General features: G+C 41.9%; 1 protein-coding gene across 1 annotated transcript; it reads left to right on the forward strand.

The window, feature by feature from the left end:
* Positions 1 to 10,231: 10,231 nt before the first annotated feature.
* Positions 10,232 to 14,529, forward strand: LOC100841635 (coiled-coil domain-containing protein 25). The gene is made up of 6 exons (XM_003568680.4): positions 10,232 to 10,566; positions 11,685 to 11,812; positions 11,929 to 12,032; positions 13,224 to 13,311; positions 13,765 to 13,826; positions 14,099 to 14,529. Exons 1-6 carry the CDS (start codon positions 10,454 to 10,456, stop codon positions 14,249 to 14,251), a joined length of 648 nt encoding a protein of 215 aa, XP_003568728.1. The 5' UTR covers positions 10,232 to 10,453; the 3' UTR covers positions 14,252 to 14,529.
* The last annotated feature ends 187 nt before the right edge of the window (positions 14,530 to 14,716 follow it).

Genomic DNA, 14,716 nt, shown 5'->3' on the forward strand with positions numbered 1-14,716 from the left:
CTGCCTCCGGTAATTGGGGGGTGGTCCACCTTGCCAACGTGAAATGACATCCAAATAAAATGTTGGTATTACAATGATCAATTGATATCAATTGATATAGCTATAAAACATGAATGAAATAATACTGATATTGTAATGAAACTTCATTGATGTGGTAAAACAAATTGATTGAGATAAAAATGATATTAATGCAATTTGATTGATGGGCTTGGTTAAAAATATCGCTTTCGAAGGTAAAAGGCTAAACCCTACTAGTAGTTAGAGCATCTCTGCCGGCTTTTCCGCGTCTTCCACCTTCTCGAAAACATCCCTTGAAATATTCAGCACTTCAGCCTACTTTTGAATCCTTTAGATTTCAAATGGATATGCCTCTAGCAGCTATAATTTTAACGGCCGTGTGCCAAACAATTTCATTTCCGGCTAGTTTTTCTAACAGCTAAATATGTGAAGACTATGTAATGGTTATCAGAGGCAGAGCTAGCATTTTGTGAAAGCCTGGGCACACGGCCCATTCAAGCACATCGTGTCTTCAAACCCTTAACAATAAGGTCATCTTAGTTGTTCAATATTTAGATCTCTTATTCAAATGTTGAGTCAAAGTTTGAATAGAAGATTTGAAAATTGAATTAGAAGTGGACCATTGGCGAAATCTCGTTTGTATCCCTAACCGGAGGCCTTTACTCCCCTTAGCAAAATGGGGCTGGAGATTTTCTGACCTAGAATTGGGGTTTTGACTTTGAAAGAAGAGGAACATAACAATGTAACGAAAGGGAAAGGAAATTCCCCGCAAAAGAAGGCCCCAATCGAGCATGGTAAATCCATCCGTATGTTCGAACGGGTAACCGAATAGGCTGAACCAAATTTGTTGATCTATACGGGTTCGGTCATTAGTTTGAATCAAGATGAGTTTGGTTCTCAGATTTGCAAACCTGAATTTCTGAAAACCCAAATTAACCAAACTGATAAAACCAAATTACATCAAAGACAGTCAGACTGGCTTTTGTTTCGTTCCCTATTGCTTTACTCGTGTTCTTGGCGTCGCCTCCTACTCAAGCATGCCAGGTTGAGCTATCCCAAGGCAATGGTTGATAGCATGAAAGTGAGTTTTATGTTCTTGGTGAGCTCTTAGCTGATTGTTGCCCTTCGTCACACATGCAACAATCTTTGCGTCACAAAGTGCTCAGGGCTTTGGGATGGTTCCTGAGCTTGCAGTCAAGGTTCGTGTTTGTGCTCCACTCTTGGCGTTGTGATGCCCTTCGAGAGTGCTGGTGGACTAGCTCGCAATTATGTTAAATATTCTCTTCAGCCAGTGATGGGTCAATCGTGACATTGTTTTGGTTTTGGCAGAGTGATACCCTTCAATTAGGACAACACTATTGACTTGCTGGTGCTCGGATCCCTCCCCTCAACCGCCGAGCAATCAAGTGAAGTTTGTGCAATGGATGTTAACTCGGCAGCTAGACACCCTTCGACGACATCAGAGACACTCGTCACATGTCAGGCTAGAGATTGTTTCCAAGGTGGTAGTCCTTTAGTCTTGTATGCCGGACTAGTAGTCTCGTTGAGTGCTTTAGTTACTTCCCTTCATATTATTTGGCTATCTGAATTTTTGAGATCGAATCAATTGGTATACGTCGATATGTGACTACCTTTCCCCAAATCTTTTAATCTCTTGCTTACCCAAAAAAAATTATATATACTGTCAATGCAATTATGTTGTCAAGAAAGTATACATTTTGCATTTGATGGAATTGAGTGATGATACTAAATCAGAATCTTGGAGTTCATGTTACTAGATCAGTCTCATAATGTGCCTGAATATGCCTTAACATTTCGAGTCAGTGTTCTTTCAAAAAGTCATCCAGTTCAAAATTTATGTGAACGCCTGAACGAAAGTAACAAAAACATGTTATTCTAGCCTTTTAATTTGTTTTGTACTTTACTGTATTTAAAAGACATTAACTGAACTCTCCCTTGCAGTTATTTTATGGTTCGTCATCTCTAGAGAGAAGCTTGTTCACTCAACTCATTTTTTATATTTCAGTCTGACATTGAAGAGATAAGCTCTTCAAATGAAACGGCTACACTTCATGACTAAGTTGCGAGCAAAAATATTTTTTTATTTTCTTTAACAAGTAGCTAGTTGGTCTTCTGTTATGTGTAATTGGTATATAAATACTGGGATAGGTGTTGTTAATTATGCTAACAAAGAAGATCAAAATAACTTTGATTGATTCATAGCTTGATTGGTACTGTCTACAAATCTTCTCTTCAAAAGGGAGATGAATAATTTGGCTCCTAAGAAACTAATTTTATCTTTGCTAACAACTGGGACCTTATGACTTATCTGAAAGACCTTACCGTCTAGTTGGATAATTATGGAAACTGTCAGTAAGGCCTTCCACAGTGTTACCGGTTCATACATTTCACATCAGTCTAAAGTTTGTATCGATCCAACTTTTGGTTTTTTGCTCCAGCGTTATGCTCCTCCTCCATTTTTTCTAGTGGGACCTGCCCCTATTAAAAGAAATGGAAGAAAAGTCCTTCCAAGGCTGCATGCTCTCCCTTCATTGCCTCTCTCACCTCCTTTTCAGTTTTTTTCCTTTGTTTAATAGAGTTTGCATCGGTTCATCTACATGCACCGATCTTTCATTTCCTGAAGTTTGCTTCTCCTCCACAACGTGATGGTTCGATCTAAACTCATCCACCTCATCTTTATGAACCGGCAAAAGGCCACACTGTGGAAGGCCTAATGCTTTACATAGCACAGAAATGAGAATCTTATTTCTCAAGGCCACATGTCAGTGTATATTATTTGGCATATACTTTCACAATGAATTTTCTTATTTTGATGTAAAAGCTACATGTGCATTCAAACTTTCTTGCAACAAAAATTGTTTAGATTTGTTGGCGATTCCCAAGAAAATATGCCCTCAAAGTGTGAAATCCAATAGCAGTACGTGGGCGAGCACTCGGTAATCGCCTCTAATTCTGCTATTTTGGTTCTCATTAGCAGGAACAAGTTCACAACTCCGTAGAAATACAATCACCTCATCTCACCCGAACTCTCAGACATATGATGCACAAGTCTTGCGGAATCTTACTACTTTTGTCTAAATATCACATCTGGTAACATGTCAGTAATGTAAGGTTACATATTTCACAACAGAGATAGTGTTGTGGTTCTGTGACCATGCAAGTTGATTTCGTAGCAGCGCACGGGTACCTTACCATTGGATTAAATAAGGTAAGAATTAACTCAGCCGACTAACCTGGATTCAATGTAGAGGCTATGGGGCTTGCCCCTCCTCCCCCTAATGCAGAGGTTCCCCCTCATTTTCATCAACACACATACCAGATAATGTTTCACCATGAATGCCCCATCACTCGGCTTAACAACATTACAAACGCCCCATCACTTCCTTACAATCACTTGTTTACTGATTTCAAAATATATTATTTGTTTATTGATTTCATAATGCTACCAAATATATGGAATTATTTGACAAATTCAAACTGTTAAGTCACTGAAAATACGAAGTAGTAACAATTTCTAATTTCATAACTCACTAAAGTCTAATTATGATTCCCTGTTGACTAGCAGTAGAAATGGCACAAAAGATGAGGATATGCGATATAAACTCCGGTAAGTATGTAGAATTCACATGTTTTTTTTCATAGTAACATTAACCGAGAAAATGAGGACGACTCATAAGTTGGCAAAAGTGATAACAAGAAGGACTAAAGGTCAAATTGGGACGAGGGAATTCTATCTTACAATCATAATCTGTTACAAAATTGCATGTTCTCTAAGTCGTGGACAATAATCTTATCCATCAAACAATACCAGGGACAACACATAAAACAATTTAAGTGTGAAGTTGATGGCCCATTTGTACATAATATGGTTGAACAACTGAATTTAGGGGTTTCATATACCAAAAACCAAAGTTTCACTGTTAATTAATGCCCTTGTCACTCAGTCACTCAGGTTAGCAACATCACAATCAATTATGGCATGGGCTTCGTCCCTGCCTCCAAGTAGCGCTACTTGTTTAACATAGTTCCTTTGCCATGCAATACAATAGGTTAAGTTATTTGATCCTTCCGTGAAGCACATTTCCATAACAGGAATTTGCGATAAAAGTCCAGTAACTGTTAATTAGATATGCGATTTCATGCAAATACATCATTCGGTTCTGTAATTTACATAAGCCATCAGCGTCATTGCAGCGCCACCCACAAAGTGTAGTGTCAATGATGGAAATGATAAGTCCGCACTGACCAAAAACATCATAAGATTGTGAAGTAATATAACATAGTATGAATAATCAACATATGTTAATATTTGTCTATACATAAAGAAGGTTAATACCTGCTAGAATTAACAAAGCATCTTTCCCCATTCTTGACCGTACATATGGAGATACTGCAACAACTATCTACAAATAAGAAACATAATAGTTTAATAATGTATGTAGGTCATATACTTATCTGTTATATATTAAAAGTACATGACTAGTTAACTACTCCCTCCGTCCCATATTAAGTGCCAAATATTACATGTATCTAGATGCCTTTTAGGTATAGATACATCCAAATTTGGGCAAATTTGAATCACTTAATATGGGATGGATAGAAAAAATATAAAAGTTCAGAAAATAAAACATTTAACCTTAAGTGTGGCAACTTTAATGTTTTGCTCATTTTTGTTCGTCGTTATGCTGCAATTATTTCCATGGTGTGTTACGCGAAATTAATCTTTGTCATTGTCATTCAATCATTATGTATGTTCAAACAATTCATGATTTTGCGGCCTATACTTTCGATTTATTGCATCGTGTTTTTTTCCTTCCAACGTAGTGTTTTTTTCTAAGTGGGTGGAAGGAGGGGCGAGGTAGAAACAATGAGCATGTGCAAATACGTGATGTGCGTGTAGGTTGCACAAAAAGGCAAATATATGAAGGAAATCATACAACAATTCATATGACGAACTCTTTGATGTGAGATCAATGGGCGTCTGGGGTGTGCAAAATTGCACTTCGGTGGTGTGTGCGGCTATTTCCCTCTTTTTAGAGTAACTAGCCGAAATGACCTTGCGTTGCAACGGGACAACAAAATGAAAAGTCTAGCATTGGAAGTCTGATGTTCTTACCCCGAAAACCACATGCCTGTTGTCCAGCCATGCACACTTTGCACAGGTTAAAAAGAACTACGGCCACATGGTAGAAAATAAGATTTTATACAGTAATATTCTAACTGACTGGGGTTGGAGTGTACGCACCGATTATACCGGTACCTATACACTCTTTGCCATTGGATTTTGCTGTGAGATCCGTGCATAGAGCATATCACATGAGGGAATAGAGTGACGAAACTGTTGGCATGAATCTCGAAGAACATCCAACGGCACAAAATGTGCCGGTACCGTAGGTACCGGTATATATGAGTTTACCTGGTTGGAATGTTATAGATAACAGATATGGACATGGAGTTACAGAGAGAAAATACATTTCCAGAACAATATCACAATTCTTATTAAGATTACAACAAACTGGTTACAGGCCACATGTGCAGTCATACAGAAAGACAAATAAGTAATTCTTGAAAAGATGAAAGTATCTGAAATCCATTAGAGTTCGCTGCACTGTTCGCCTGAAGAAAAAGGTGAAACTTAGATATAGACCATGGAAGTGAAATATATAATCCTCGAACACAATAACAAAAGTGCAATGTGAGTCCATCTCCTTGAGCTTCTCGCTCGTCGCCGTCTTCACCAATTCCGAAACCATCTTCTTATCCATGCTAAGATTGTTTTTCTTGCTCCTCCACGCAAATCCAAGCCTGATCCGACAAAGCACAGATGAGTAAAAGTGCACCCCCCAAAAAAAACCCTCTCTTAGACCAAATCTCGCGAATCACAAACGCAGTACCCATGCACAAAAATCCCGAGCGCCGCTGTGACTCCCCTCTCTCACACGCTTGCCTCCCTATTCTTATAGCCACGAAATTTATGTCTGACCCAATAAAACCTGATGGAGGTTAATCTCCTGTCCTAATTCTCCACAGGTTGAACCCACAAAATTAGTTCTATCTCTTTTGATCTCTTTATCGTTTGCAAGCTGACAGATAACCTCAAATGAAAACTAAACAAACAAATCAAGGTCTCTTAATTTGTTAGGGGCAATATGTGTAATCAACAAAACAAGAAGAGCATTTCAAGCATGATAAATTAAAACAAGATAATAGATACTCCGTAGGTAGCAGAGACGAACACACTGATTCAACTGCACGCCGACCAAGTTCATACCTGTCTTTGTAAGACCAATCCAAGAACAAGATGTTCATGGAGAAAAGACCATGGACTCGTTGGGGCAATGGCGGCAGTGGAAGACGTCGTTGCAGCAGGGTGCCCAGATGGGCGGATCCTGCACCGCCTATGGTAGTGCCTGCACCTGCATGCGCAGCGCCGCAGCCAAGCAGCAGCCTTCCGCCCTTCCCGTCAGCTGCCGATAGGGGCAGGAGGAGAAGAGGGTGGAGGTAGCAAACAGACGGAGAGAAGAAAGACCGAGCCTACCCGAACCCCATCTTGCCGAACTCGTGGCGAGCCGCGCCAGCGCTCCATGTCCATTGGCGGGCAACATTCTTGTCTCGGCTCAGCTTCGAGATCTGGCTACCTGCTATACGCGCACAGAACGGAGCGCGTTGTAGTCACTGCTGGTGGGGAGGAGCCGGCCGTTGGCGCTATGCTCCAGATCCATCCCTCATGCGCGCGCACCTCCTATCGCTAGATCGAGCGGAAGGCCGCCGTTGCGTGGCCGGATTGGGAAGCCGACCGGTGGAGACGAAGCAGCAGCGGCGCGCGGCGCATCGGGGCATGGGCTGCGAGTGTGCTTTGGGATTTGGATTTGGCGTCGCCTGCCAGGGAGGAAGGCGGCGCAGCCGGTGAAGATGGCGGGGGGGGGGGGGCGGTGGAGCAGAGAACTGAAAATTTCGACAAAATTGAGCCAAAACACAAAGAAATTTGAGAAATGGACTCCTGGCGAAACTATTTCAGAAACCTGACCCTTTCGTGTAGCGCCCGCATACTGGGCGTTAGACATGCAGTATAACGCCTTGTGACCGGGCGTTAAACCGGTGCCAGCGTGGCGACGCCGGGGACCCACGGCTAGCCACTATAGCGCCTCGTACACGGGTGCTATACTGGTAGTTTAGCGCCTCCTCACCAGGCGCTATACCCCTCTGCCCTAAAGAGGCCAAACCGCTCGGGCCAGAGGCTCACGCACAGAAGGGTTCGGCCCTTGCCTCTCCCGTTAGAACACAGCGGTGGTTCCCCTCCAAATCTCTCCCCCGATTCCTCCCAATCTCCGTGGAATCCGTTCGCATTTGCTCCCCCAAGGTATTCTCCTCTGATCCCCTCTGTTTCCTCCGCATTTTGCCCTAGAAATTTGTGTACATTGAGGGTTCGAGTTGGATTTGGGGCAAACCCTAGTTTATGTAATTTGCTCAAGAATGTTTGGTCCGAATTATGGAATGGTATTTAGGGTGTCTAGTATTTGGATATGTAGCACTTTTCTTGTTGGATATTAGTCAATCTCAGGGATGTTGATGGATGTTTTCCATTGTAATTATATTCTAGATGGCAAGAATTGTTCATGTTCATCACGTGGACAAAGAGGCATTTTTGGGAGGCAATGTAAAGGCGGACACGGAGGAGCGAGACTTGGTGTTCGATTTTAGTCCAACCTATGCCGAGCTATTGGAGGAAGTGAGGCTTGAGTTGAAATGGATGGACCCAAGTGACGTGGTAGAGTTGGAGGGGAGACACAATGTTGGGTATGGAGTGCACCTCCGTTGGAAGACAATGCGCATATCTTCCGAGCAATGTTGGGAGGCACTCTGTTGTTAGCGGGGTCCTCAGGGGCCTCTGGTGCCCGACCAATAAGATCCGCCATTTGCTGGCGCCATCCCGAAGAGGCCGTGTTGATACATACTGGTTCCCCGCCGATGGGGAGTGCCAGGATCATGGACACGTCCTGAAGAGTGGCAGTCATCTCACCGGTCTGGAGGTGAAAAGTGTGGGTCTCAGGCCTCCACTGGTCGACAAGCGCGGTGATTGCACAAGCGTTCATGGCTGGTGTCAATCGGGTCACCATATGGATGAACGGAAGGAGCTCTGTCCTCAAGATGAACGGTGTGTACCGCTCATCGTAAGACATGGCGCCTGAGGAGGCACCGTGAGACCGAAGTTTGAGGGATCCAAGATCCTACAAAACAAGTACAAAAGCAATTAAAGTTACGATCGTCTCACTTACACATTTGGAACAAAACAATGACAAAAGGAAGCAACATGTAAATGCTCATTACCATTTGTTCATCCCGTAGCAAACGCCCACGGTGAGCCATGTCGTAGTGATCCATTAGGAGCGCCATCCTACATGTTCCAATCAAGACATATTAACAAACGAATGGGACACCCGTACTCCGAAATAGTTATAACAATTAACACAAGTTAATTGATTATAACAGCCATCCCACATGCATGGAAAATAGCATACTTTCTGAGGTCTTGTTATCCCCAACAATACAACTTCGTATAACATATCAAGGTATTTGAGCAATTAGTTTTTTCCTCATACAAAACAAGCAACTAGCGACCGGCCACATTCCAAAAAAACCTAGCTTTGTTGTCAAAAATATTGGCATTATGACATTGCATGCAACAGTAGCAAATTGTGATGCACATACACATGTTACAAGACATTTTTCATGTCGATCTTGAATTAAAGGGCATGGCATAACAGCAGCTAATGGAACTAGACATGCCAACATGACCTAGAAACTTGCTTTTCTACAGCCACCATTAATTTTATGTCATAAGTAAATAATTAACAGAACCATTAAAAACTATATTATCTCAGAAATCATTGGCAATAGTTCTCGGAAGGTAGAGGTGCTCAAATAGCAGACCCTTTCTTTCTCTCACCACTTCAATTCCATTCAAAATCTGACATTTCTACACTAGTACGGTTCCCCATGTCCTATCCAACAAACTTTTCTCCAATTGTGTGCTACTCAAGAGCAGGGTGCGGATATAATTACTGAAATTGCAGCCCTAAGTTACCAAATTCCCACAAGCAAGTAGCTAAATTAGGTGTTATGGTCTAATCGTGCACTCTTATGATCAAGAACACATAACGCGCTCTACAACCGTGTTCTAATCAGTTGCGCAAAGAAGAAGGAAAACTGCTGTTCTAATCAGTGTCTAATCGTGCACTCTTATGAAGTTGTTCTAATCAGGAACCCTAAATGTACAGCGAATAAAGGGACAAAAGAAGGAGGAAACAGAGGGGATCGGAGGAGAATACCTTGGGGGAGCAAATGCGAACGGATTCCACGGAGATTGGGACGAATTGGGGGAGAGATTTGGAGGGGAACCGCCGATGTGTTCTAACGGGAGAGGCAAGGGCCGAACCCTTCTGTGCGTGAGCCTCTGGCCCGAGCGGTTCGGCCGCTTTAGGGCAGAGGGGTATAGCGCCTGGTGAGAAGGCGCTAAACTACCAGTATAGCGCCCGTGTACGAGACGCTATAGTGGCTAGCCGTGGGTCCCCGGCGTCGCCACGCTGGACAAGTACGCCATGCTGGCACCGGTTTAACGCCCGGTCACAAGGCGTTATACTGCATGTCTAACGCCCGGTATGCGGGCACTACACGAAAGGGTCAGATTTGTGAAATAGTTTCGCCAGGAGTCCATTTCTCAAATCTCTTTGTGTTTTGGGTCAATTTTGTCGAAATTCAGAGCAGAGAAAGGGGTGCCAACGGAACTCGAGAACGCGAGGCGGTGCGTAGCCGGACGTGGCGGCGGAGCTCGGCTAGAGTTGGTGGCCGGGCTGCTGGCGCCTGGCGCAGGTGAGAGGGATAGAGGGAGAGAGGCAGAGGGGAAAGAAAGACGAAGGGGTACGGAACTGACGACGAAAAATTTGTGAAGGACGGTCCGTATTTTTTAGATAGGTATAGATAGATAATGGATAATAACTGGGTAATTCAAAAGATGTAAAAACGGGTAAAACAGAATGAAAGAATTAAGGGACCTATATGTAAATCGTACTTTCCCAAGGGTCTTTGGGATCATTTTTCTTCGGGCACACAAACGCGAAGTACGATCAGACGAACATCACTGGGAGTCAAAGTCACACGCATACAAAAACTTCTTGTTGTTAAAAAACAAAAAAATGATTTTATTTCAAACAAAAAAGTAAAGCGAAATCGCTTACTCTGCTTCGTTTCTACGCGCACGAAACCCTAGAAATCCCCCGATTCCCTTCTCCAGGTTTCCCCCACCTCCCCCTCGCAGGAGCCGCAACCCCCCAATCGCCCAAGTCCGCCACCCGAGCCCGCGAATTCTGCGCCTTTCTTCTACCCGTTCGGGCGGCCGTCCGGCGAGCGATTAGGGATGGTGTTCTACTTCAAGGCACGGCCCGAGGCAGGCGACTACACCATCTTCATGGGGCTCGACAAGCACGAGAACGAGGACCTCATCAAGTACGGGTTCCCCGAGGACATCTGGTAACTGCTCCTTCTGTCACTGAGATTTTTATCCTGTCGTTGTACAGAATTTCTTAGTTTTATTGTGCGTCATGAGTCGATGTTATGGTGATGAAAGAAATGGATGGGATGAGGAACTTTCTCTTGTCTGTACAAGATGCTTCGTAGGTGGGCGATGCGTGTGTGCATGGATAGCAGCAGCTATGTCGGAATTTTACTTACAGATAGCAGCTATCCCCTCATTTACGAGAGCAGATCTTTGCTTAGAGACATGAATAACTAGAGTGAACAGTAGGTTGACCTTCTACAAAGCAGACGTGTTTGATTTCGGTTAGAAATTCTTGCTAGTTTTGGCAGAGATTGTTCATCTCTGAGATTTGGATGATGTCCTAGACTCTTTCTGAAGAACTTTTGTAACCCTGTGCCCAGGTTGGGGCTTGCCTGCTCCCTTCCTGTGCTCCGATCCGTGATCTCGTGCTTTCTAATGGCTGAGATTAGCCAACTTTCCACGACCCTGTGCCCATGGTCCGTCAGGAAGCTTCTTAGACTCTCAGTGAAGAACTTCTGTAGTTCTGTAACCCTGTGTCCACAGTCTATCAGTGAGTTCTATGTAATTGGTGTACTTTATTAATATCGTCATACACAATAATTATAGTAAACATAATATGTTAGAATGATAGTTACATGAATGGCTGTTCACCTGGTATGCGAATTGGTTTTGCTTGTAACTTCATAAAAGTATTGTTTAATAAGGGGTATGCCTATTCGGTTCACGATCCTAGTAATTTTGTTAAGATAATTTGTGCTCTTTGGATACAGAATTTTTGTTCGGCTGTAAACATAGTTAGCTTTGTATTTTTGGTTGCATGTCTGGTTATGTTCAGATACGTCTAGATGTCTAGTGTCCCAGCTAACAAAGGGGTGCAGAGGGTAACAGGTGTTATCTGATATGATATCTCCATACCTTCCAATAGTTAATTTCATAGTTCATCTTTGGTACTTCCAGAATTGAACTCTGGTTAAAGTCAAATTTATTTTAGATGTGATTTGCTCATGGCATATTCTTGGAATGTTCTTTTAAAGTGAATCAAAATCATTTTATGGTTCTTTGAGCCTCAGTTTCTTTTTGTTGAACACAGGTTTCATGTAGATAAGATGTCCTCTGCACATGTGTATTTGAGATTGAATAAAGGTCAGACAATGGATGACATAAGTGAAGGTGTGCTGGAAGATTGTGCCCAGCTTGTTAAAGCCAATTCCATTCAAGGTTGGAAAAACTAATTGAGAAAGCAGTGTTATATGCATCTGACATGGATTTGTTACTTTGCCTCCCCTGCTTTCTCCTTAGTCAAACACATTTAATGGTTCTTTTTTGGGTTTTAGGTAATAAGGTGAATAACGTTGATGTTGTTTATACACCATGGTACAATCTGAAGAAGACACCATCCATGGATGTTGGTCAAGTTGGCTTTCACAACTCTAAATTGGTGAGAATCATCATTTCCTTTGTGTCCTTGTTCACTATTTTTTTTGCAGCCATCACTGTCTCTATGTGTACATATTTTAAATAGTAGATTATGTTCTGGGTCACTAAACTTGTTCAAGTGTGTAAAATAAGTCACCATGCTCCTAATTTGCACAGGTAGGTTGCTAAATTAAATTAATTGATCCATGCATAGGTATGCTGACTCACCCATCCGATGTGGTGTGGTGGTGATGTGCAGTGCTGCACACTTAATTTTAGTTTAGTGGCCTAGATGTGTAAATTGAGGGTAATGTGATCAATTTTACACACTTAGTTTAGTGACCAGAACATAATTTACTCTATTTAAATTTGGAAATTTGTGCTTTATGGAAAGTTGATTGTATGTAAGCTCGTGATGCCTAAATCTGATGGGGTTCCCTGCTAGTGGAAAGCTCCTCCCTTGATCTGCATGAGAATATTTTCAAATCCATGTTCTTACTAGTCCTTAGTGGGTTTCTGCTCTGTAAGGATAGAATTGGTCGTCTGGCTTTACGTAAATTCATTATAGGCAATAGTTTGTTTTCAGCAACATTGGTGTTTCGTTATACTTCAATATTCATGCTTTGTATAGTTGATTTTATTTTGTTTCTGAGTTCTGCCTTTTCATTAATTAGATGCTTCTGTAATGACTGCAGTCCTCAGACTAATTGTATTGTAGTAGCGTTTTTTTTACTGCCGCCTCTTTCTGTAAGTCCAAGCTCTTTATTATTTTAATGGCACGTCATCATTAATCCTTAGAACCCCATACAGCTTTTGATAGTACATAATTTTTTTGTAGCCATTTCTTCTTAGCCTGCATAGGTTCGGTTGTATGAATTCGAAAGGTTTTGTTTCCTTTGATTGTAGTCCAAATTTGGAGACCTCTCACTAATTTAGGTCTTATATACCTCTCCTGTGGAACTTGATTTACAATCTACTTTTTCAGTGCACCTTTCATCATTGAGTCTTGTCTTCACTTTTGTAACGCTGAATTGGTACCATTCTATCTCCCTGTGGAAATTTGCTTTAATTCTGTCTTTTTTTATGTGGGTTCATTGTCTTCTTATAATACACTCGCTTCTGTTGTTTGCTTGTGCTCCTTATTTTTCTTGGAAATATTTTAACCAAAGTGAATCACAGTAATTGTGTCCCAAATTGATGGACATGTGTGCAGGTCCGCACTGTTCAAGTGGAAAAGCGGATCAATGAGGTTGTGAACCGGTTGAACAAGACAAAGGTGGAGCGGACGCCTGACTTGAAGGGTATAATGCTTTTCTCTTGAAGAATCTTGTCTACTCTTCTGTAATGACATTTATGACATATATTCGTTTTAGAGTAGTTAGCGTATAGTATTTGTTTTGCACCTTTTACTTTTCAAGAAGGGAGAACGGAAATGATCTGGTGTGAAATTAGGCTTCATCAAGTCTTTCGCAAAGCGTAGGCTAGACTGTTATGAGCTAAATGTTAGAACTCACAACTAGACAGGGACAAAACCCTTTCTTAAAGTCTTAGAACTTAAAATGGAGATCGCTACCATGGGTTGTAAAGCCATATATACATTGCCAAGTTCTTTAGATTATTTGTTAGAACTAAGAACTGAGTCATGATCAACCATATATCAACTGTAAATAAGATTGAAAAGCTATTAGATGCCTATTTTTTTTTCTTAGTTGTGATTATATATTGTATTTACAGCTTTACATCTTTTACCGCAGCTGAAAGAGAAGCTGTGAGTGCTGCTGAAAAGGCAGAAAGGAAGCTGCAGCTTAGAGACAAAGTAAGATATTCCTCATCCTATGTGTCACATCTCATCTTGCTGTTGAGTACTTGGTATTACCAGCATATGCCTATTTCTTTAGCAAATGCTATAAAGAATATATATACACATATATTTATGCATGCTTGCAAACAAAACTGTTTGTCATGAATCTGTTGCTTGGTGTTTTGTTGTTGGGCACTGATTGGACAGTTACGGAACATGATGCTTTTACCACTTGATAAAATTGCTGAACTTTCAACTTTGATAATGACTGCTCATTTTTGTTTCAGAAACGTAGGGAAGAGATGGAGAGGCTTGAGAAGGAGAAGCAGGCTGAAATAAGAAGCTACAAGGGCCTGATGGTGCAAGATAAGATGACTTCCAACAAACAGGTCGCTTCTGGTAGCAAGACCTTGCAAGAACTAGAAGAGGACTTCATGTGAGGCAACAATGCAAAGAATTCAATCATACCGCAAGAGCTCTGTAAGAACTGCTGCTTCTGTCAAAGACAGGACAGGCTCCGCCAGCTTTCAAGACTCTTGACCTGATGATTCCAGGCGGGATCTTGACCTGTTATGCTTCGTACTGTAATGGCCTCCGTAGATCTGTTTGATGTGTTGAGACAAAACAGCTATCTGTGATCTAACTGCAGCCGATATGTTGGTCGGTCAATTATCAACCTGATGTGGTAATAAAACTTATTTTCAATGATTTCTCTCAATGATTCCATTCCTTGCCTGGAGTACACTCTCAAACCTAAACTGATCTGTCACCGAAGTGGGGCCGAAGTTGTCGAATTTCTCCTTTTGGACTGCATCCTACCCCGCCCACCTCTTTAGTTCCCCTGATTATTCCAATCTTGCAGCAAAACATAGCTGGGTATATACTTTTTCCGTACACAAATAACT

This window comes from Brachypodium distachyon, chromosome 2, assembly GCF_000005505.3.
Source record: "Brachypodium distachyon strain Bd21 chromosome 2, Brachypodium_distachyon_v3.0, whole genome shotgun sequence".
Classification (NCBI taxonomy): Eukaryota; Viridiplantae; Streptophyta; class Magnoliopsida; order Poales; family Poaceae; genus Brachypodium; species Brachypodium distachyon.